General features: G+C 43.9%; 1 protein-coding gene and 2 non-coding genes across 3 annotated transcripts; 2 read left to right on the forward strand and 1 right to left on the reverse strand.

Annotated features, from left to right (window-relative positions):
• The first annotated feature begins 2674 nt into the window (after nt 1–2674).
• trnae-cuc lies at nt 2675–2746 on the forward strand. The gene has a single exon. It is a non-coding gene; the product is annotated as a tRNA-Glu (tRNA).
• Nucleotides 2747–2998: 252 nt separating this feature from the next.
• Nucleotides 2999–3070, reverse strand: trnae-cuc. Its single transcript has one exon. It is a non-coding gene; the product is annotated as a tRNA-Glu (tRNA).
• A 138-nt stretch (nt 3071–3208) lies between these two features.
• Nucleotides 3209–7208, forward strand: LOC119969569 (pancreatic progenitor cell differentiation and proliferation factor-like). Its single transcript, XM_038803352.1, has 5 exons — nt 3209–3428; nt 4580–4668; nt 5637–5714; nt 6514–6613; nt 6941–7208. The coding sequence occupies exons 2-5, from the start codon at nt 4614–4616 to the stop codon at nt 7017–7019; spliced, it is 312 nt and encodes a 103-aa protein (XP_038659280.1). The 5' UTR covers nt 3209–3428; nt 4580–4613; the 3' UTR covers nt 7020–7208.
• The last annotated feature ends 15574 nt before the right edge of the window (nt 7209–22782 follow it).

Genomic DNA, 22782 nt, shown 5'->3' on the forward strand with positions numbered 1-22782 from the left:
ACGGGCAATTTAGCATGGCCAATCCACCTAACCCGCACATCTTTGGACTGTAATGCCTGGATCTGGTATGTCTCTCTTGTGGGCACCATGAACTGGATTCAATTTGAATTGGTTTTTGGAGCAGGCAAGGAGCTGGATTAGGGATTTTCCCTTGTCCACTCTGAGCTCTGGCTTTGTATCTCTAATAAAAGAATTTAAGAAAAACGTATGCTTTACGGAAATCAAGCAATTTTGCTAGTCATTGCTTAATATCTTTGGAAATATATTGTAAATGAATAGAGACGTACTCCTTTTATTAATCAAAATGACAAAACTTTTGCTTCCCCTTGTTTCTTAAACATCTGTTTAACAACTGGAGCTGATGCGTCATTGGGAAAAGTAGTGAGGAAAAGTTACTTCCTACATTGCTTAACATCAGCAGATAACACTGACTCAAAGCCTCAAGGCCATGCTTTGCTTATACCATAGTGCAAGCAAACTTCGGCAAAAATAATGCAACTTAAAGTGGCACGAGCTGATCAGCTTTTCAAGTCAACTCTGTGTAGTGCCAGGATCATTGCATCTGGCCAAGAAATTAGAAAAGTTGAAGCAAAGAATGACCATAAAAGTAAAACAGTTTTCAGAAGTGCAAACTTATTCCTGGCATTCAGTATTGCAAACTTTAGTTCCAGGCAGAGTGAGTAATTTCTGGTTATTTCATAAAATAACTGTTTGCTATTAATCTGAAATTCTGGTGCTGCAACAATATCGCTTTAGGATATCATGATTCGTAACTTCCTCAGAGTGCAATCTTTGGCCGCTTTCCAGCATTGACAGACTTACCCAGGTTGTAATTTCAAAGGGCTTGGCTTGCACAACCTTCCTCACCCAATAACTGGGGGACTATCTGCTGTAAGGATGATGTTTAAAGCAACAATTAAAATAATAATAATCTTTATTGTCACAAGTAGGCTTACATTAACACTGCAATGAAGTTACTGCGAAAATCCCTTAGTCGCCAAATTGCGGCGCCTGTTTGGGTACACTGAGGGAGAATTCAGAATGTTCCAATGACTTAACAGCATGTATTTTAGAACTTGTGGGAGAAACCGGGGCACCCAGAGGAAACCCACACAGACACAGGGAGAATGTGAAGACTCTGCACAGACAGTGATCCAAGTGGGAATCAAACTTGGGACCCTGGCGCTGTGAAGCAACATTGCTAACCACCATGCTACTGTGCAGCCCAATAGGTAAGTAGTTCAGGACTGGGGGGGGGGGGGGGGGGGGGGGATGTGAGGTGGGAGGAGTTGGGTTGGACAGAAGACGAGGGGGGCAGCGTTGCTTGGGTCAGGCCGGAGAGTGGGGGCGGTTGGGGAGGAGTGGCCAATTGTCAGTTGAATGCAAGGTGGGGAAGGGTTGGGTCGGAGGGAGGGGGTTTGGGCGGTGATCAGTTGGAGGGAGTGAGGTTGGGTGCGGGGTGGGGGGGTGAGGCGGGGGGGGGGGGGGGCGGTGGGTCGAGAGAGTAGTGGGTCAATTCAGGAGGGGGATGGGCCAGACTCGAGGGGAGGTGTCAGCCTGGGAGGGAGGGGTCAGTCTGTGAGAGGGGGGCTCAGAGTGAAGGAAAAGATTAGTTGTGGGTGCTGGGGTTAGACCTGGGGGAAATCAGTCCGGGAGGGGGTTTGAAATGGAAGGGGATCAGTCCGGGAAGGTGGAGGGTTTGGACTGGAGGTGGTGGTCAGTCTGGGATGGGCGGTGCGGTACTAATGGAGGGGGGAATTAGTCAAGGAATGGTTGTCATTCCTGGAGGGGTGGGGATCAAACTGGAGGGGAGTGGTGGTCCGTCCAGGAGAGAGGGGTCGGACTGGAGGGAGGGATCAGTCCGAGAGAGGAGGGGCATCGGTCTGGGGGGGAGAGGGTGGGGGGGGGGGTGGTGGGATGGGGTCGAGAGGCGGTGTGGGTCGGGGGAGGTGGTGGTTCGGGTTGCGGGGGGGGGGGGGGTGGGATTAGTCAGGTCGAAAGGGGGGGGGTGTTTCTGTCTCCATAGAGGCTACAGGACCGACTGCTTTCAGCACAATCTGTTTTATTTTGAAATACTTGATGATAACGTTGATATCGAGGAACGTGTGGGACAAAGGAATGGTCATAACCATTGCTGAAAAGGCGGACACATTGCTGAAGCTTTTCTTCTTGCACTCATCACGACAGACGCAAGAATGCCAAATTTCCCAAATAATCACAAAAATGTATACTACAGGTCCAAAGGATGCTGCCTGGTCTTGCCTCACTCACTGACTGGTTATTTCATGATGTGGAGATGCCGGCGTTGGACTGGGGTGAGCACAGTAAGAAGTCTTACAACACCAGGTTAAAGTCACCTGAAGAAGGAGCCGTGCTCCGAAAGCTCGTGTTTGAAACAAACCTGTTGGACTTTAACCTGGTGTTGTAAGACTTCTTACTGTGGTTATTTCAATACATTGCAAGAGCTTAAAATGTATTTTATTACAGATCGAATAAGGTAATTTTCTTTGTTTGAATTCCTATTATTAATTGATATGCAATATTTTTAATGAGTGAGTAATGTATTGGAAATTAACGTCTGTAAGAAAATTAAATGAAAGATAAAACACAATAAACTACCTAAACTTTGATTTGAGGCATTCAAATCTGAATATTATCTTGCTACATTCAGAGCTCCCTGGTGGTCTAGTGGTTAGGATTCGGCGCTCTCACCGCCGCGGCCCGGGTTCGATTCCCGGTCAGGGAACGTCACTTTTTTGTTTCTTTTCGAAGCTCCGACAATTCGTGTGATTGCCCACTCAAGTCCAAAAAAGGGAGCGAAGCAATTAAACATTGCTCCATCGATGCTGACTGGGCTTCACAGACGCTGACTGTTATCTTTTTCTTTCAGGCTGCCAGAATCTGCAATGATGTGCTGTTTTCGCCGTTTTACTGGAACGCACCTAGCACGAATAGAAAATTAAATAAATAATTGGAAATTAAGGAGCAAAAACACTCGTTCCCTGACCGGGAATCGAACCCGGGCCGCGGCGGTGAGAGCGCCGAATCCTAACCACTAGACCACCAGGGAAGCTGACAAACGGCTGAGCTTCCATTTACTGGAGGGCTGTTTAGCGCGATGCCGTCAGGCTAGTGGAGGGAGGGGCGAGAGCAAGCGGTGGGAGGAGCCACCGGCGGCCATCGCCTATTGGCCGAGTGTCAGGCTGGCCGTTTGTCCGACGCGCCAGGGCGGGGTCAGCCGACTCTATATAAATGCGGGCGGGGCGACAGGCGCCAGGTGAATCTTCTCCGGAGCGGTTGGTGTTTGTCTTGGGGAAGGGGGCTTCTCAACAGTGTTTTGTACCGATTCGCTTGCTTCAAATGGGCCCTGTGACCTAGCGTTTACTTTCTTCAGTCATCACGCTTGGGTTCCTCTTTGGTGTTGAAAGGTATGTGTGGCGGCGGCGGTGGGGTGGTGATGGCGAGAGGGTCTGGGCCGGGGCTGGAGGACCCTCGGTCGGCGGCTAACGGTACCCGAACCCTTTGGGGCCCCTCCTGTCAGGCCTTCGGGCCAGCAGAGAGGGCTGTAGGGTGCGACCGCTCGTTCCACTGTTTGGAGTGAGTTGCCTCCCCCCTCGCGCCCACCCACTCAGCAACTTTTAATTTTATTTTTCAGCCTTGGGCAGGTTGACAGCTGTTCCCCTAATGTGCCACTCTCTTGATGTGCATCCTTGTGTTATAACCATTCTACACACTAATTTGGGACAGTTCAAAAACTTTTGGCGACCACGGGCACCGTTAATTTAACAGTAACTCGACTGAAAGTAGGTGTCACTCTTTCTAGTAATTTTATACTCTTGAATTATGCTGGACAGTCTCCAGGGTTCATGGGAGTGCAACTTGGGCCAAGAATCTGTTAACTTGCAGGCTCTTGTGCTAAAATCTGCAGCTGAATTTGAGGTGATTTCTTGATCAGTAGTTTGAGGGTTTTTTAAAAATAAACTTTTTTCATGCCCTTGCCCCACCTGAGTGTATGTTAACTTTTTTACTGTGACTAATCCTCAGTGCCAGTTTTTTCTTCCTCGATTTTCTGAATAAACCTTGTTGCAGCTGACTTATTACTGAATAATTGAGTTTTAATTATGGATACTTTGGTTCCTTGACATGTTGTAACATTTAACTGTTAAGCAAGCCTGCTATTTTAAGGCAACTATTCAGGTATAATGGGTTGAAGAGAAAGAGTGTGCAAATATAACCTGGGTGAAAACTGTCTTACAGATTTTAATTTAAACTCCTTTCAGTGTACAAACATCTCCATATTTGGTACAAAATTTGTCTAGGCCACTTGTCATAGTTATGCTGAATATTATGAAGCTTTTGAACTCTTATGTAAAAGACAAAACCTGTGACTGGAAAATGCTTACTGTTATGAAGGTCAGATTTTATTTTCCTTTAGAAAATTCTTTATTAATAAAGGTGACCTACAATATGTTCTGGTATGTGACCAATTCAGGCTGTGGGCTTCTTAAACCTGTTGACTGTCCTGTTAGACTGCTAATCTATCCACCTAAATATACTTTGTTTTCTGTTGTTATTTCAGGGTTGACATCCAGATAGTAGTTTGAAAAATTGCAATGGCATCCATTCCTTCAACTGGCTCCCTTGCAGCAACCCATGACTATTACAGGAGTAAGCAATTCTACTGGAAAATTAGCTTTTTTTTAAGATTTGAAGAACTACTATTGAATTACTGATTAGATGATTGGCTGGCTTGCAACTTGGGCTAGTTTCCAACAGAAGCAGCTGTAAACCTGAATAACAACTTGCTTGCAATAAAATTTGAGGTTATTCTGTTCTATAAACAGCAATGAGAAAATGCTTTTCATGTTAACAATTTTTTGCTTTGGCAGCTAGATATAAATCGCAACCATACACAAGGGCATGTGTTTGAAACTGGGGTTCAAGGGGATATTTTTGACTAGCATGTTCTTGCTGAACTATTTTCTAAATTGCGTTTTAATCATTAAGACCTCTTGTTTAGGGTAAAGGGATTTCTGAGTGTTTAGTCTCCCCATTGAAATTTCTTCTGTTTTAACAAGGGGGTAATTTTTCCAAGTATGTACACCATTTTAATTCTTTTTAATGATTAAAACAAGTGACTGTAGATGCTGGAATCTGAAACAAATGGAAAATGCTGGAACACCTCAGCAGGTCTGACTGGAAAGAGAACAGACTAATATTTCTGGAATGTCACCCCTTGAGTTGAAAACTCTACTGAAATAATGGCTGTCAAAAGGCCCCTTAACCGCTCAAGAAGGTCCATGGCTGTGGAAATCCTGAAGTGCCTAAGCTCTGACCTGTTGATCAGACTTTATAATTTTCTGATTGAGTGTTTTATATTCATGGACACTTTTTAAGGGTGGTGTTGCCCCAGGAAGGAATACATGTTTGTTGAAAAACATGTTCGTTGCTGGTTGGGGAATTGAATCGACCTGTTGCAGGTTGGGGAATTGAATCGACCTGTTGCAGGTTGGGGAATTGAATCGACCTGTTGCAGGTTGGGGAATTGAATCGACCTGTTGCAGGTTGGGGAATTGAATTACAGAAGCATTGTGCAGGAACAACTAATGCAGATTTGCACAAATTTTAAATTCCAGGGCGCCTTGGTTCTGCTTCCAGTAATAGTTCATGCGGTAGCTCTGAGCACGTTGGAGAAGTGATTCCACACCATCCAGGTAAGAGGATTTTGTATAAATACTTGATGTGTATGTGCTCTTGTCCTAGTGACAACCTCATTCCATGAAACCATTTGCAATAATGCACATTTAATAAGGCTACCAATAGTGCAAGCTGCTTTTATTGGGCAAAGTGGTCATATATTAATCAGACTTTAGAAAATGTAACCTTGCTGTGCGTTGTGATTTGGGTTTTTAGTAGTACATTCTAGTAATTTTGTATTTATAATTGTAAATGAAAGTTGGAAATTAAAATTTATTGGAGCATTGGACTAGTTAACTTTATGCTCTAATGTATTTTAGCAAATCTGGCTGTGCTCCTGGGAGCAGGAGTCTATTTGGAGCATGCTACATTTTAGAATGGGTATTTATAATGAGCTTGAAGTCAAGGTGTAGTTATGTTGGATTGATACATAGACTTGCATCTCCTGTTTCTCACTGAAGGACATGAGTGGTTAAATGTTATCTAGTAACGGAAGATGGTCCTGGGGCATTTGTGTTAAATTGTGCTGCATGAATTATAAGCCTGCATATCCAAAAATTTACTCCTGAGACCTGGTCAATGCTCATTTGACTTGAGCTTGTGCCATGGAAGCAAACTTGTCTAAACTTGTATGTGGCATGTATTATTGCTACCAGCTGTCAAGTCTATAAAATATTTGCACTTGTAACTAGTGCACTGTCATTAATCAAACTTGGGCATAGCTTTCAACAAAGCCTGTTCTTTTATGGACATAATTTTGTTTGGTCTAAATCAAGAACATGGCAGGTACAATTGGTTGTCCATTTGTATTTGCAGGATTACCAAAGTCTACAGCGGGCCAATGGTGGATCAGTTTTTTCTTTGGGAAAACTCAGAACCATCCGGTAATGACAACCCTGTCAGAGTCCTCTGCGAGGTAAGGTATATCTGCACAGTGTGATCGAGAATAGAACTTTGTTGTTTGGCTTCACCTCCCAAGGTAACTTCATAGTGATTTTTGAAAGTAAATATTATGTGAGAAAGTAGGTATACATCCATACCATACAACCATAACACATTGGACTTGGTCATAGTTAAAATAGATAAAACCAGTTTAGCAAGCTTGTGGCACTAGAAACAAATGATAATGGAACATGGTTAATAAGCCAAGTATAAACTGTCTAATAAAGAATAAGAAATGCTAATCAATTTGTTACAGTATGTTACATGTATATAACAGAAATACTGCAATATTTTTTTCCAGTGGCAAGATAAACTGTGTCCTGCCTCAAGAGATGGCGAGGAAACGACATGCCAGTGAGCCCAGCAAACCTTCATCTTAATGATTTGGCTTCTGAAGACGACGTTAGGAATTTCAGGCGTTCCAAAATATTAATCTTTAAAATAAAGGTTGCTTTAGTTTCTAGTCATGCTTTTTTAATAAGTTAACCCTTGTTTTTAATCATTGGGGGATTGTTGTATGTCCATTTGGCATTCTTTGAACATCTAATAAATGAAATACTTAAGCAGCCTATCTGTTTTTAAGTTCACTTTTTTCTTTTGCTGCCAAACAATCAACAAATTCTAGATGAACTGAGTTGCTTGCTAAAGAACAATACAGCACAGGAATGGGCCCTTTGGCCCTCCATGCCTGTACCATACCTCATAAGGCTTGACAAGATTATAGAACACTCAGTAAGTTTCTCAACAATATGGCAACTCTTATGACTGGTTTCTTTTTAAAGAAAACGTAAAGTTAGATGAAAGTTAAATAAAAGTAAAAGAATAAAGTTAGTGTGAGGAGTACCAGAAGCCACTTGGAGGAGGCTTGAGAATTTTTGACCGCCATCAGCAACACTTAGCTGCAGGAACATGCAGCATAATATTCTGTGGCAATGTATATTAGGGCTAAATATTTTGGTTGTTTCACAGTGAGGTTTCTGGACCAGGAAGGGGCCATACTGGACCTGGTATTGGGAATGATCCCGGCCAGGTGGTTGATGTTTCAGTCGGTGATTACTTTGGGAATAGCGATCACAATTCCGTAAGTTTTAGAATACTCATGGACAAGGACAGGAGGGGTCCGAAAGGAAGGGTGCTAAATTGGGGAAAGGCAGAGTATAACAAAATTCGGCAGGAGCTAGGGAATGTGGATTGGGAGCAGCTGTTTAAGGGTAAATCCACATTTGAAATGTGGAAGTCTTTTAAGGAAGTCTTTTAAGGAAAGGTTGATTAGGGTGCAGGACAGACATGGTCCTTTGAAAATGAAAGATAGAAATGGCAAGATTAGGGAACCATGGATGACGGGTGAAATTGTGAGACTAGCTAAGATGAAAAAGGAAGCATACATAGGATCGAGGCAACTCAAAATTGATGAAGCTTTGGAGGAATATCGGGAAAGTAGGATGAATCTCAAACGCGCAATAAAGAGGGCTAAAAGGGGTCATGAAATATCTTTGGCTAACGGGGTTAAGGAAAATCCCAAAGCATTTTATTCGTATGCAAGGAGCAAGAGGGTAACTAGAGAAAGGATTGGCCTACTTAAAGACAAAAGAGGAAATTTATGCGTGGACTCAGAGGAAATGGGTGAGATTCTTAATGAGTACTTTGCATCGGTATTCACAAAAGAGAGGGACAAGACGGATGTTGAGGCTAGGGATGGATGTTTAAATACTCGGTCAAGTTGTCATACGGTAGGGGGAAGTTTTGGGTGTTCTAAAAGACATTAAGGTGGACAAGTCCCCAGGACCGGATGGGATCTATCCCAGGTTACTGAGGGAAGTGTGGGTCGAAATAGCTGGGGCCTTAACAGATATCTTTGCAGCATCCTTGAGCACGGGTGAGGTCCCGGAGGACTGGAGAATTGCTAATGTTGTCCCTTTGTTTAAGAAGGGTAGCAGGGATAATCCAGGGAATTATAGACCTGTGAGCTTGACGTCAGTGGTAGGCAAACTGTTGGAGAAGATCCTGAGGGATAGGATCTATTCACATCTGGAAGAAAATAGACTTATCAGTGATGGGCAGCATGGTTTTGTGCAGGGAAGGTCATGTCTTACAAACCTAATAGAATTCTTTGAGGAAGTGATAAAGTTAATTGATGAGGGAAGGGCTGTAGATGTCGTATACATGGACTTTAGTAAGGCGTTTGATAAGGTTTCCCATGGCAGGTTGATGGAAAAAGTGAAGTCGTATGGGGTTCAGGGTGTACTAGCTAGATGGATAAAGAACTGGCTGGGCAACAGGAGACAGTGTAGTGGAGGAAGGGAGTGTCTCAAAATGGAGAAGGGTGACTAGTGGTGTTCCACAGGAATCCGTGCTCGGACCACTGTTGTTTGTGATCTACATAAATGACCTGGAGGAAGGTATAGGTGGTCTGATTAGCAGGTTTGCAGATGATACTAAGATTGGTGGAGTTGCAGATAGTGAGGAGGACTGTCAGAATACAACAAAATATAGATTGATGGCCGAGAAATGGCAGATGGAGTTCAATCCAGGCAAATGCGAGGTGATGCATTTTGGAAGGTCAAATTCAAGAGTGGACTATATGGTCAATGGAAGGGTCTTGGGGAAAATTGATGTGCAGAGAGATCTGGGAGTTCAGGTCCATTGTACCCTGAAGGTGGCAACGCAGGTTGATAGAGTGGTCAAGAAGGCATACAGCATGCTTGCCTTCATCGGACGGGGTATTGAGTACAAGAGTTGGCAGGTCATGTTACAGTTGTATAGGACTTTGGTTCGGCCACATTTTGAATACTGCGTGCAGTTCTGGTCGCCACATTACCAGAAGGATGTGGATGCCTTGAGAGGGTGCAGAGGAGGTTCACCAGGATGTTACTTGGTATGGAGGGTGCTAGCTATGAAGAAAGGTTGAGTAGATTAGGATTGTTTTCGTTGGAAAGACAGAGGTTGAGAGGGGACCTGATTGAGGTCTACAAAATTATGAGAGGTATGGACATGGTGGATAGCAACAAGCTTTCCCCAAGAGTGGGGGTGTCAGTTACAAGGGGTCACGATTTCAAAGTGAGGGGGAAAGTTTAAGGGAGATAGAACATAGAACAGCACAGAACAGGCCCTTCGGCCCTCGATGTCCCAAACCCACGTAGCCACCCTATACCTGTAACCCAACAACCCCCCCCTTAACCTTACTTTTTTAGGACACTACGGGCAATTTAGCATAGCCAATCCACCTAACCCGCACATCTTTGGACTGTGGGAGGAAACCGGAGCACCCGGAGGCAACCCACGCACACACGGGGAGGACGTGCAGACTCCGCACAGACAGTGACCCAGCCGGGAATCGAACCTGGGACTCTGGAGCTGTAAAGCATTTATGCTAACCACCATGCTACCGTGCTGCCACGCAGAGGGTGGTGGGTGCCTGGAACTCTTTACCGGTAGAGATGGGCACGATAGCATCATTTAAGAAGCACTAGACAGGTATATGAATGGGCGGGAACAGAGGGAAGTAGACCTTGGAAAATAGGAGACAAGTTTAGATAAAGGATCTGGATCGGCGCAGGCTGGGAGGGTCGAAGGGCCTGTTCCTGTGCTGTAATTTTCTTTGTTCTTTTACTTTTTGACCACTGTCAAATGTTGAATAAATTAGTAAAAGCCACATTACATTTTCAGTACAAAAACTGCCACCCCCCGCACAACAGTATTGAAATGGCTAAGTCACAAATGACAGTCTATGTCTGTGACAAAGGTAAACTTTGCCTCTTCTGGTTGGAAGCCTTTGACATGGTTAACCACGCCATCCACCTCCAATGTCTTTCTATCATCCAGCTGGGTGGAACTGCTTTTGCCTTATTAATTGTATCAAAAGTATCACTTGCAATGGTTTTGGTTTCTTGATAACTTTGTAACATTTGATGTCATATTTGATCCCAAGCTGAGTATCTGAACATGTATTCACACCATCACTAAGACCACCAATTTCAACATTGCCCTTGTATCAGCTCATCTACTGAAATTGTAACTTGGTTACCTCTAAGTTTAGCTACTTCAGCACACTCTTGGCTGGTCTCCCACATTCTACACTAAACTTGAAACTATCCAAAACTCTATCCATGTCACCCCAGTCGTTGCCAGACTTTAAAGTTCTCATCCTTGTTCTCCATGTTCAGCATGGTAGCACAAGTGGATTGGGCAGCACGGTAGCACTGTGGCTTCACAGCACCAGGGTCCCAGGTTCGATTCCCTGCTGGGTCACTGTCTGTACGGAGTCTGCACATTCTCCCCATGTCTGTAGGTTTCCTCCAGGTTCTCGGTTACCTCCCACAGTCCAAAGATGTGCAGGATAGGTGGATTGGCTTGACTTTTGTCATACTCTGCCTGGCATTAACAGTGTCTCCTGAATGAAGTGTTAACTATTTGACAGTCTCCTGTTCAGAGGGTCTGCTATTTCCTATCTGAAGGATCTGCTTCAGGCAGCAGCCCTTAAACAAGAGCCCAATTGCCATTTTCAGTTGAATTGGTTGGAATGTGCAGGTTCTGATCAAATCCATAGGCAGGCACTGGAATTGAAAATGCCCAAAGGTAAGTTTAAAATCAGCTTTGTGAGACTAGAGTGTAACAAATCAGAAGGTCACTGCTGTCCTGGGACACTCCTCCTGACCATCCTGAGCTTGCCTATGCAGCAGCCAGGGCAACCTCAATCGAATGCGCATCAGGGGCACCTGTCGGACACCCTGCAGCACACAATTCCAGTTCAATGGCTCATTTTGAATGTGATGGCATCGATGTTGAAGTCAACCCACTGAGTGCTGCATTGTTTGAAATTGTTTGGTTGTGACAAACTGAAACCCCTATCTGCCTGTGCGGTCAGATGTTGACAGTATTTGAGGGTGGGCATGGAGTCTCCTGCCAAACATCTCAATGCAATTACAAACAAATTAACTGGCCACTGATGTTGGTAGGATCTGTGTGCATAATTCTGTATTTACCCACATAACAAAGTATGCTCAATTCCTTATGAAGCTTTGGAGACATGATAAGCCGTCAAAAGCAATCTTTTGCCAACTAATATGAAGCTATTCTGTGATTAGTGAGTTGAGAACATGCTCATAGCACATTTCGGTTTAAATTTTGTCAAAAATCCATATTCTAAATGATGTGTAGTTGTACATGGTATTGCTGAACAACAGAAATACCACATGGTTTTTTTTAATATAGTGGAATTATTTTACTGTGGGCTGAGTAGCTTAAACACATTTCCTGCTTGGTGCAAAATCTTCTATTGGTAAACAGAATTGATTCTGTTGGAAATTAAAACTAGGGTTATATTAAGACAACTTGTATTTTCGTAAGCCCAGTATCTTAATTTTTTAGTTTGTGAATGTTGCGTTTGTTTTGGCTAGCCTGCCGTTTTGTCTTTAGAATAGTGCAATTTTTAAAGTCACCCTGTTTCTATGCAATTAGGGTGGCACAGTGCCAGGGACCTGGGTTTGTTCTGACCTTGGGTGACTGTGGAGTTTGCACGTTCTCCCTGTGCCTGTGTGGGTTTCTGCCCACAGATCAAAGATGTGCAGGCTAGATAGATTGGTCATGCTAAATTGTCCCTTGGTGTCCAATGGTTAGGGTGGGGGAGTGGGACTAGGTAAGGTGCTCTTTCGGAGGGTCAGTGCAGATCCAATGGCCTCCTTCTGATCTGTAGGCATTCTATGATTCCCATTTCAATTGGGGATAAGTCCTTGTTGAAGCATTTCCCCAATACTGTCTCAATTGTGGAAATACTAGTCATCCTGTCATTGTATGAACTAACTTATCAGGTCCTGTTTCACCTCAGTGCAAAAATTATATCTGAGTTACCGATTTATCATATTTAAGCAATAATACTATGGTGGTACGGTTCCATAGTGCTGGTGTTCAATGTAGTGTTATGTATGAAGCTTTGTCTGAGTCATCCAAACTCAACATTAGTTCTCTTTCTTCAGAGATACTGTCAGACCTGCTGAGATTGTCCCGCATTTTCTGTTTTTATTTCAGATTCCAGAATCCACAGTAATTTGCTTCTACCTTGTGCATGAAGCTGTCGTGTTCATGTTTTTTCCACACTGCATGTTAATGTTTGTACCTCACTAGCAGCATCGTAATGTTTATACCACACATTGCCTGGAATGAATATTTGGATGATAGTTTATTCCCATAAATTGATTAATTGTGAGTTAGGGAAAAAATAAGCAGAGGCTTGGAAATAGCTTGTATCATTAAACCACTTGGCTGGTAAACAATGAGGAGTTGGAAAGAAAATTGTTAACGCAGGGTGCCATCATTTAACTGTAGCTGTATAATTTATCAAGAAAAATACCAGTAAATAAGCAGCATTCCAGGTGCTTTCAAAGTTCCATACATCACTGAATTAATGAGGGGAAAATTATCCAAGTTTTTTTAAAATCCTGATTGTTATCCAGTTACTTGCTGGGAATGGTGTTTTGCCAACGCAGGATGGGACTTGGGATACCTTCTATGGTTGATTAGTCTGAACTTGGAAAGGTTGTGTAGAGCAATGGTGTTAAATACTGTTTCAACTCGCCCTATGCCAAATCAATCACAGACGTAACTCTGAATTGTACTAAAGTAGCAGGGGTAAGTCTGATTATGGGTGTTTACTCGTTAGGTGGCCATTTGTCTCCTATCCCTGTTTGAATGAAGAAGAGAATCTAATGAAACGGAATGCCAACTGGAGAACTTGGTATTATTTAAAAAAAATAAATTTCGAGTACCCAATTATTTTTCCAATTAAGGGGCAATTTAGCATGACCAATCCACCTTAAGTTTCTGTTGATCTTTGTTATGTTCGGGCAGTGGCCCCTAACAGAAGCAGCCTTTTTTTGCTTCGTTCCTCAGTTTGTTTTTCTTTCTGTTTTGTTGGTGGACCTCAAAAAGTCGCCAATCCACCTAACTTGCACATTTTGGGTTGTGGGGGTGAAACCCACGCAGACATGGGGAGAATGTGCAAACCACACAGTGACCCGGGGCCGGAACTTAGTATTATTCAACTGGTATTTAATGGGTATCATAAAACAGTTGAGAGATGCAAGTGAAATACAACACTGCATGACTGGCAATTAAGGTTTAAATAGTTAGTTGGAACAGAGCAGAAACTTCCAAATAAAGATCTGTTGAAATGATCTGTGGAAAGGACAAAGATACCATTGGGGTAGAAGGAGAGATTACAGGAGGAACGGCCAATTGAATTTACAGAAATGCCAGGTGAACAAGTGTAAACAAGGCAAGAGTTAGAATGCAAAATCCAGCATTCAGAAATGTGTTGATTCTTTTCCCTCCTGAATCTTATCAATTCTGATAAAATAGACAGTTTTATTTGGGGGGGGGGGACGACAAATTTCTTCAGGAGTAAACTAGAACACAACATTCAGGTAACAGATTGTCACCACCACTTGAGAATATGTGCAGCAAATCTGCTTTGCAGAACGGTTGGAATACATGTAAAGCCCTTTTAAAGTTCTGTAGTTGTCTCAGGCCGCGAGGGCATTCATCTTATCGACAGTTTGAAACCTCAAACTTAATTTTGAAAGATTGCGCATTTGATTCATTAATGTACATATTTTGTAAGGTGGCCTACTGCTCAGGCACAGTTTGGCAAGCATCAACGTCGTATTGGGTTAACACTGAATGGCCACTGGGTGATGAGGCAGGTCAATCGTGACCAGTATGAAGCAGCCCATTCTAGTGCAAAAATGAGCTGACATTGAAATGAGAATTTTCATGCGCTTGTTATTCCAGCACGTCTTTCAACATACACCCACCAGTCTCCCTTTGCGCTCAGTAACCTTTGTTCCAGATTTCGTGTTTTGGTAAACAGCTGGCTGTGCGCATGTAAAGCGCCAGTGTGGTCAGCTCTTTACACCAGTTTGCCAAGTGAATGTGGGAATGCAGAGAAATTGGACAGAAGTGGATGAGGCAGTTTCACACAAACCATTGGCTGCTCGGGACAAGCTCTGTACTTCAACCCAACCAGGGAAGGCTGGATTTGATACAAACTCAGTGACATGTTGAGACTGAAAAATAAGCAAAAATGAAATCATAACGGGAAGGGAGAAGTTTACTTTGCATGTAAAAATAGAGAAACAGGGGGGAGGGGACAGGGAACTTCGACTGCCTAATTTTAAATGGGTTAGATGTATGGAAACCTTGGTTAGTCGTTAAGAATTTACATGAGGGTGAAAAAGTGTATTTGTGTGTATCTAATATTGGCACCTCTTTGTAATACGAGGCCATCAGATATTTCTATGGGGTTTTTTTCCTCCACAGTTTTGAGCTGCTGGTTTCGGCCATACCCTTCTGGTTGTGTGCTAGCAAAGAACCCGATTTCATAAAAGTAGACTCTAGCATAGCTGTTTTTCCGAGGCTTTCTCGCTTTATACAGATTGGAGATTCACGCGTGGGATAGTTATATTGCTGCTCACTTTTGTTCTGCTTCTGTTTGTATATGCCACAAGAAGAATTGTCTCGTTTTCATTTTCCAGGTGACTTCAGTACTTCCATTGCTAAACCTACTAGCGAAAATCGGAGCTTTATCCAACCCTAAATCAATATTCTAATTATCAAAAACAATCTACGTAAATGGCCCTTATATTTTGCACAATAAAAACAGAAGAGGCTGAAGATACTCATTGCCACAATGAGAAGCAGAGTAAGGTCGATGTCCTAAGTATTTCCGATTTCGAGCCTCTGCAGTATTTTGGTCTTATTGTACCTTGTTTCTTTTCTAATTGGGGCTTGCTGGGTTCAGTGCACTGATAGTAAAAAAACACCTATTGGCAAGGTCACTGTTATAATGCATTCTATTCCGTTTTATATTATATTGGAAGCTATAAATCATAGAATCCCTACATAAGAGTAGAATTAGGCCACTCAGCCCATCGAGTCTGCTCTGCCATTCAATCATGGCTGATATTTTCTCATCCCCATTCTCCTGCCTTCTCCCTATAATCCCTGATCCCCTTATTAATCAAGAACCTATCTATCTCTGTCTTAAAGACACTCAGTGATTTGGCCTCCACAGCCTTCTGAGGCAAAGTATTTCACAGATTCACCACCCTCTGGCTGAAGAAATCCCTCCTCATCCCTCTTAAAGGATCGTCCCTTTAGTCTGAGATGGTGTCCTCTGCTTCTAGTTTTTCCTATAAGTGGAAACATCCTCTCCATGTGCACTCTATCCAGGCCTCGCAGTATCCTGTAAGTTTCAATAAGATCCCCTCTCATCCTTCTAAACTCCCAATGAGTACAGACCCTGAGTCCTCAAACGTTTCTCATACGACAAGTGCAGAAGGTGGCCATTTGGCCCATCGAGTCTGCACCGACCCCCCCCCCCAAAGAGAACTCTACCCAGATCTACCAACACCCCCCCCCCCAAAAAAAAACCATACCTTCATCCCATGCTATCCTGTAACCCTGCAATCTGACAAACACATCCCTGGACACTAAGGGGCAATTTAGCATGGCCAATCCTGTTAAATCACACATCTTTGGACTGTGGGAGGAACCCCACACCGACACGGGGAGAATGCAAACTCCGCACAGTCATCCGGGACCAGGATTGAACCCGGGTCCCTGGTGCTATGAGGTAGCAGTTCTAACCATTGTGGCAAGATGAATCAAAACAATCTCAGAGAAAATGTCTGATGAAGGGGAAATTTACTGAAAATAAATGCCGGCTGGCATTTTGAAAAGCAAGAAGCAGCGAGTAACCATTTGGGCCAATGAAGGGACCAATTGGGGTCAGGTTTCTGATGCCTCAGGGATCTTCCCAAAGTCAGACAGCTGTTTCCACTGTGGCTGCAGTCCTAGAGATGGCCTTCTGTCGATGCGTTAAGCCATCAACACCCCTCTCAATCCCCACCCAACTTGGAGTCACTAGGATGAGAAGGCCAGGGCCTAGGTCAGCCTGCGGAGGACTGCCCTCTCGGCAGTGATGGCCTGCCATCCCTGGCCATTGCTTATTGTTACATTCTCAGAAGACTTCAATGAGTGCCTTTCCTGGTGGTCCCACCACCCGTTCAGAGCTTTTGGGCCCTATGCAGAACCTGTCCACCATCCTCAATTGGAGACATAAGATCAGGATGCTATGTGGCCAACCAACAGCATTTAGACACAACATCAGAAAATGACAAAGCCGGTAAGATTCCGTCCATTAGTCTTTTATTTCTTGACTGGCAAAATGACTACATTGGTACATTCAACATCACTACTACTAGTATTTCCTAACCTTTTCCATAGTATTCACAAATGAAGGGGCAAACAGGCACTGCAAAACAAGTCTCTGTGCTACATGATTACTGTTTTTTGGGGGACAGTGTGTAATCTCCATTTTCTTAGCTCTGCTGTTAAACCAATTCCTAATCCTTCCAATTTGTCATATAATTCACGAGTTTTAACCTTCCTATTGGTTGTGAATGAGGAAGCTTTGAAAACCTTTTGGAAATCTTAAGTAAACTAGAAAATAGCATAAGAAGGAGGAGCAAGAGTATACCATACAGTGAGTCTGCTCTGCCATTCAATACTATCCTGACTGACCTGCTTCAACCCCACTTCCCAACCAGCTAATTCTGTGAGAGACCAAACATTTGCTCGCTGCTGACCACGATAAAGGACTGACCTTAGCTTGTTGCACTGAGGCCTTAGGGGTTGAATTGTTCAGCAAATTTACTTTTAAAAACATTGAAGCCTTCCCATATGACTTCTGTCAAGTTACAACCCAGGTTATATGCCTGTGATTAACAGCATGAGCATCCTGGAGTAAAGTTCTGAGCAAGTTTATCACCTAGCCCAAGTTTACAATGGTGGGGTCAGTGTTGAAGGCATCCACAAAGGGCTCCAGGCAGTGCATCTCTGTCCATCAGAAGTTTACATTTTATGTGTAATTAACGTGCTCATTGGGACAGCCTCTGAGTGCAAAATTTCAGAGTTCACTGCCGCTTCAATTGGAAGATCTGGGCCATCCTTTTGGTGTCTTACCTGTTGAACTCTTCCAGAATCCTGCATGTTTCAATGTCTCATTCTGCTGAACTCCAGAAAGTATCTAGGTCTATTTTACTTTGCCTTTCACCATAGGACAATCTGCCTATCTAGGAACCATTCTAGTAAGCCTTCACTGTATTGGATAACTAACCTGTAATTTACCAGGTGTGTACCTGATTCCTTTAAAAAAGTAGATTAGTATCCTTGCTAAAGTGCTGGAAGAATTGCAGATGAATGTATTTGCATGCTTAGTGGGAGAATTTGAATTAATTTAGTTTTCTTGGAATGGATTGTTAGATGAATAAAATTACATAATGCATTTACATGGGCCCAATTTAGCGGGCAGAAACATGAAACCAGAGTTTTGGTTTTGGCACGTTTAGTGGGGTGTTTCTTGGCGCCTGCTATTTAACGGAACTTTGCCATTTTTTTGGCCTCAGCAAGGAAAGCCCCAATTAGGCCGCTGACATCATTATCTGCACTGACAAACTCAGCTCGTCAGCGCAGGAAGAGAATTTGTGGGACAGGATGCCATTTTAAAATGCCGCCCCGATCTTTCAACCCCCCCCCCTCCACCCCCCCCCCTCCCCCCCCCCCCCCCCCCCCCCTCAGCCACTCCACTGTGGTCTCTGGACGTCCCACCCCCCTCTCCCACTGCACCCAATATACCTCTTGCAGGATCCTCGAACCCCACCCCACCTCTTAAGGGTAAGGCACCCCTGAGCCCGATCCCTAGCACAGGTAACCTGGGCACCTTGGCACTGCCAGCCTGGTACCCTGGCAGTGCCCCAGACACCCTGACAGTGCCAGGGTGCTACTGCCCAGCTGCCCAGATCTCGGCAGAAGTGCGAGGGTACCATCCTTCCCAGAGCCTGACTACCCAGGCGTCTCTAATGGCCTAGGAAACAGGATACCACCCCCCCCAGGCGCCATTGTGCCTGGTGCACGTTTGTGGAAACCAGTGCTAAACGGTGCCATGGCGAGGTCTCCCATGGAGAGGCCGCTAGTTTCCCGCCCTGGGAGAATACGGCACAGACCTATATAAATGAGCTTAATGGCTCACTTAAATATGTTCATCTGGATCTCGTCCATCGCGACGCCTCACGAGATTTTGTTACAACTCACAAGACGTTTGAGTATCGTGAATCTCGCGAGAGGTCTCTTGTGAGATTCAACAGCCTCGTCGCGTTACCAAGTTGGGTGTGGCAAGGCCATTAAATTGTGCCCTATATTTTGCACGTTGGTCTTTGGAAACATTACCAGCCAGGTGATAAAGGATGACTAAATAATTTGTCACAGTAGACACATTGACATATTTTCAGTACTCATGGCTGATTTTATTTTTCCCCTAGACCTACTTAGCGCACTTTATAAATTGTCATATGCTTTTATCCAATTATCTAGGACCTACTTCCCCACCAAAATGTTAACATTTTGGATAATGTTATCCTGAAACAGACAAAGTTTCCGGGAGGACTAATTGGAAGATCTTGCTTGCTCATATAATAGAAAACCCGAGGCAATTTCACCTGAATGGTTCCCTTCACAGATCTCTGAATTATTTGCAGTGCAAATGACACATTTCCATCTTGTACACATCTGCCATTGTTAGTTACTTAGAAACAACCCAAATTTCCTGCAGCGATAGGCTTACTTTGGACAAATGATAAAAGCTGTTAAATGAGAAAGAAAATGCTCAATGTTGTGGAACATATATGTTTGGACAACATTTATGTGGGAAAATGCTATTGCGTAACCAGGGCTCTCTGATATGCCAACACAAATTGACTGAGTCTCTGTTTCTAATTTGTAAATATAAGCCTTCAGTGCGAATTGGATGAATTTCAGGGCCTTTGAATCAATTATTGTTTCCGAGTTCAGTATGTAGACCCAACCAATTCTTTCAAAATAATGCTATCTCTGTGTGCTTAAGATATTGAGCTAAAGCCGCAAAACTGATCTTAGTTTTCCCTGGATAAGGTTGCTCTTGGCGAACACTGTTTACTTGTGTCGTACTGTGGATTAATCATCAGTTTAGTTTATACTAAACAGCAGATATATTTTGCCAATGAGAGTTCCCAGTGTAGACATTGGCATAGTGGACGTGCAAAGTTTCCAGGCACGGAAATTAATGACCCTGTTTTGTAGCTTGCCTGATTCTGGATTAGTAGATTGTAGCCATCTAAAATGGACACCTGCAAAGGACCATGGGAATTATGGTCAACTTGGACACAGACTAGTACACAGTCTCTGTGTATTGTTACCCATGCCACGTGCTAGCGAAGTGAGAAATAAGAAGAGAGAGGAGTTGAACACGTGGCTACAGGGATGGTGCAGGAGGGAGGGTTTTGGTTTCCTGGATAATTGGGGCTCATTATGGGGTAGGTGGGACCTCTACAAACAGGATGGTCTTCACCTGAACCAGAGGGGTACCAATATCCTGGGGGGGGGGGGGATTTGCTAGTGCTCTTCGGGGGGGTTTAAACTAATTCAGCAGGGGGATGGGAACCTAAATTGTAGTCCCAGTGTACAGGATGTTGAGAGTAGTGAGGTCAGGGATAGGGTTAAAAGTTCGAAAGAGGGCACCGGCAAGCAAGACACTGGTTTGAAGTGTGTCTACTTCAACGCCAGGTGCATCCGGAATAAGGTGGGTGAGCTTGCAGCATGGGTTGGTACCTGGGATCTCGATGTTGTGGTGATTTCGGAGACATGGGTAGAGCAGGGACAGGAATGGTTGTTGCAGGTTCCAGGATTTAGATGTTTCTGTAAGAACAGACAAGATGGTAAAAGAGGGGGGGGTGTGGCATTGTTAATCAAGGAAAGTATTACGGCGGTAGAAAGGACGTTTGAGGACTCGTCTACTGAGGTAGTATGGGCCGAGGTTAGGAACAGGAGAGGAGAGGTCACCCTGTTGGGAGTTGTCTATAGACCTCCGAATAGTTCCAGAGATGTAGAGGAAAGGATTGCAAAGGTGATTCTCGACAGGAGCGAGAGTAACAGGGTAGTTGTTATGGGGGACTTTAACTTTCCAAATATTGACTGGAAATACTATAGTTCGAGTACTATAGATGGGTCAGTTTTTGTGCAGTGTGTGCAGGAGGGTTTTCTGACACAGTATGTAGACAGGCCAACAAGGGGCGAGGCTACATTGGATTTGGTACTGGGTAATGAACCCGGCCAGGTGTTAGATTTAGATGTAGGTGAGCACTTTGGTGATAGTGATCACAACTCGGTTATGTTTACTTTAGCAATGGGCAGGGATAGGTATATACCGCAAGGCAAGAATTATAGCTGGGGGAAAGGCAATTATGATGCTATTCGGCAAGATTTAGGATGTATAGGATGGGGAAGGAAACTGCAGGGGATGGGTATAATCGAAATGTGGAGCTTTTTCAAGGAACAGCTACTGCGTGTCCTTGATAAGTATGTACCTGTCAGGCAGGGAGGAAGTTGTCGAGCAAGGGAACCGTGGTTTACTAAGGAAGTTGAAGCACTTGTCAAGAGGAAGAAGAAGGCTTATGTTAGGATGAGACATGAAGGCTCAGTTAGGGCACTTGAGAGTTACAAGTTAGCCAGGAAGGACCTAAAGGGAGAGTTAAGAAGAGCGAGGAGAGGACACGAAAAGTCGTTGGCGGATAGGATCAAGGAAAATCCTAAGGCTTTCTATAGGTATATCAGGAACAAAAGAATGACTAGAGTAAAATTAGGGCCAATCAAGGATAGTAGTGGAAAGTTGTGTGTGGAATCAGAGGAGATAGGGGAAGCGTTAAATGGATATTTCTCATCAGTGTTTACACTGGAGAAAGACAATGTTGTCGAGGAGAATACTCGGGTTCAGTCGACCAGGCTAAATGGAATTGAGGTTCAAAAGGAGGAGGTGTTATCAATTTTGGAAAATGTCAAAATAGATAAGTCCCCTGGGCCAGATAGGATTTATCCTAGGATTCTCTGGGAAGCCAGGGAGGAGATTGCGGAACCTTTGTCCTTGATCTTTATGTCGTCTTTGTCGACAGGAATAGTGCCGGAAGACTGGAGGATAGCAAATATTGCCCCCTTGTTCAAGAAGGGGAGTAGAGACAACCCTGGTAATTATAGACCTGTGAGCCTTACTTCGGTTGTGGGTAAAATGTTGGAAAAGGTTATAAGAGATAGGGTTTATAATCATCTTGAAAAGAACAAGTTGATTAGCGATAGTCAACAGGTTTTGTGAAGGGTAGGTCATGCCTCACAAACCTTATTGAGTTTTTTGAGAAGGTGACCAAACAGGTGGATGAGGGTAAAGCGGTTGATGTGGTGTATATGGATTTCAGTAAGGCGTTTGATAAGGTTCCCCATGGTAGGCTATTACAGAAAATAAGGAAGTATGGGATTGAAGGTGATTTAGCAGTTTGGATCAGTAATTGGCTAGCTGAAAGAAGACAGAGGGCGGTGGTTGATGGCAAATGTTCATCCTGGAGTTCAGTTACTAGTGGTGTACCGCAAGGATCTGTTTTGGGGCCACTGCTGTTTGTCATTTTTATAAATGACCTGGAAGAGGGTGTAGAAGGATGGGTTAGTAAATTTGCAGATGACACGAAGGTCGGTGGAGTTGTGGAGAGTGTTGAAGGATGTTATAGGATACAGAGGGACATAGATAAGCTGCAGAGCTGGGCTGAGAGGTGGAAGATGGAGTTTAATGCGGAAAAGTGTGAGGTGGTTCACTTTGGAAGGAGTAACAGGAATGCAGAGTACTGGGCTTATGGCAAGATTCTTGGTAGTGTAGATGAACAGAGAGATCTCGGCATCCAGGTACATAAATCCCTGAAAGTTGCCACCCAGGTTAATAGGGCTGTTAAGAAGGCATATGGTGTGCTAGCCTTTATCAGTAGGGGGATTGAGTTTCGGAGCCACAAAGTCATGCTGCAGCTGTACATAACTCTGGTGCGGCGGCTCCTGGAGTACTGCGTGCAGTTCTGGTCACCACATTATAGGAAGGATGTGGAAGCTTTGGAAAGGGTTCAGAGGAGATTTACTAGGATATTGCCTGGTATGGAGGGATGGTCTTACGAGGAAAGGCGCAGGGACTTGAGGTTGTTTTCGTTAGAGAGGAGAAGGCTGAGAGGTGACTTAATAGAGTCATAA

Source organism: Scyliorhinus canicula, chromosome 7 (genome assembly GCF_902713615.1).
Source record: "Scyliorhinus canicula chromosome 7, sScyCan1.1, whole genome shotgun sequence".
Lineage (NCBI taxonomy): Eukaryota > Metazoa > Chordata > Chondrichthyes > Carcharhiniformes > Scyliorhinidae > Scyliorhinus > Scyliorhinus canicula.

Excerpts from the sequence above, each read along its gene's own strand:
- LOC119969569 (XM_038803352.1), top strand. The coding sequence starts at position 4,614 with ATGGCATCCATTCCTTCAACTGGCTCCCTTGCAGCAACCCATGACTAT. Across the intron at positions 5,715-6,513 it reads AGTGATTCCACACCATCCAG|GATTACCAAAGTCTACAGCG; the intron begins GTAAGAGGATTT and ends TTGTATTTGCAG. Across the intron at positions 6,614-6,940 it reads CTGTCAGAGTCCTCTGCGAG|TGGCAAGATAAACTGTGTCC; the intron begins GTAAGGTATATC and ends ATTTTTTTCCAG.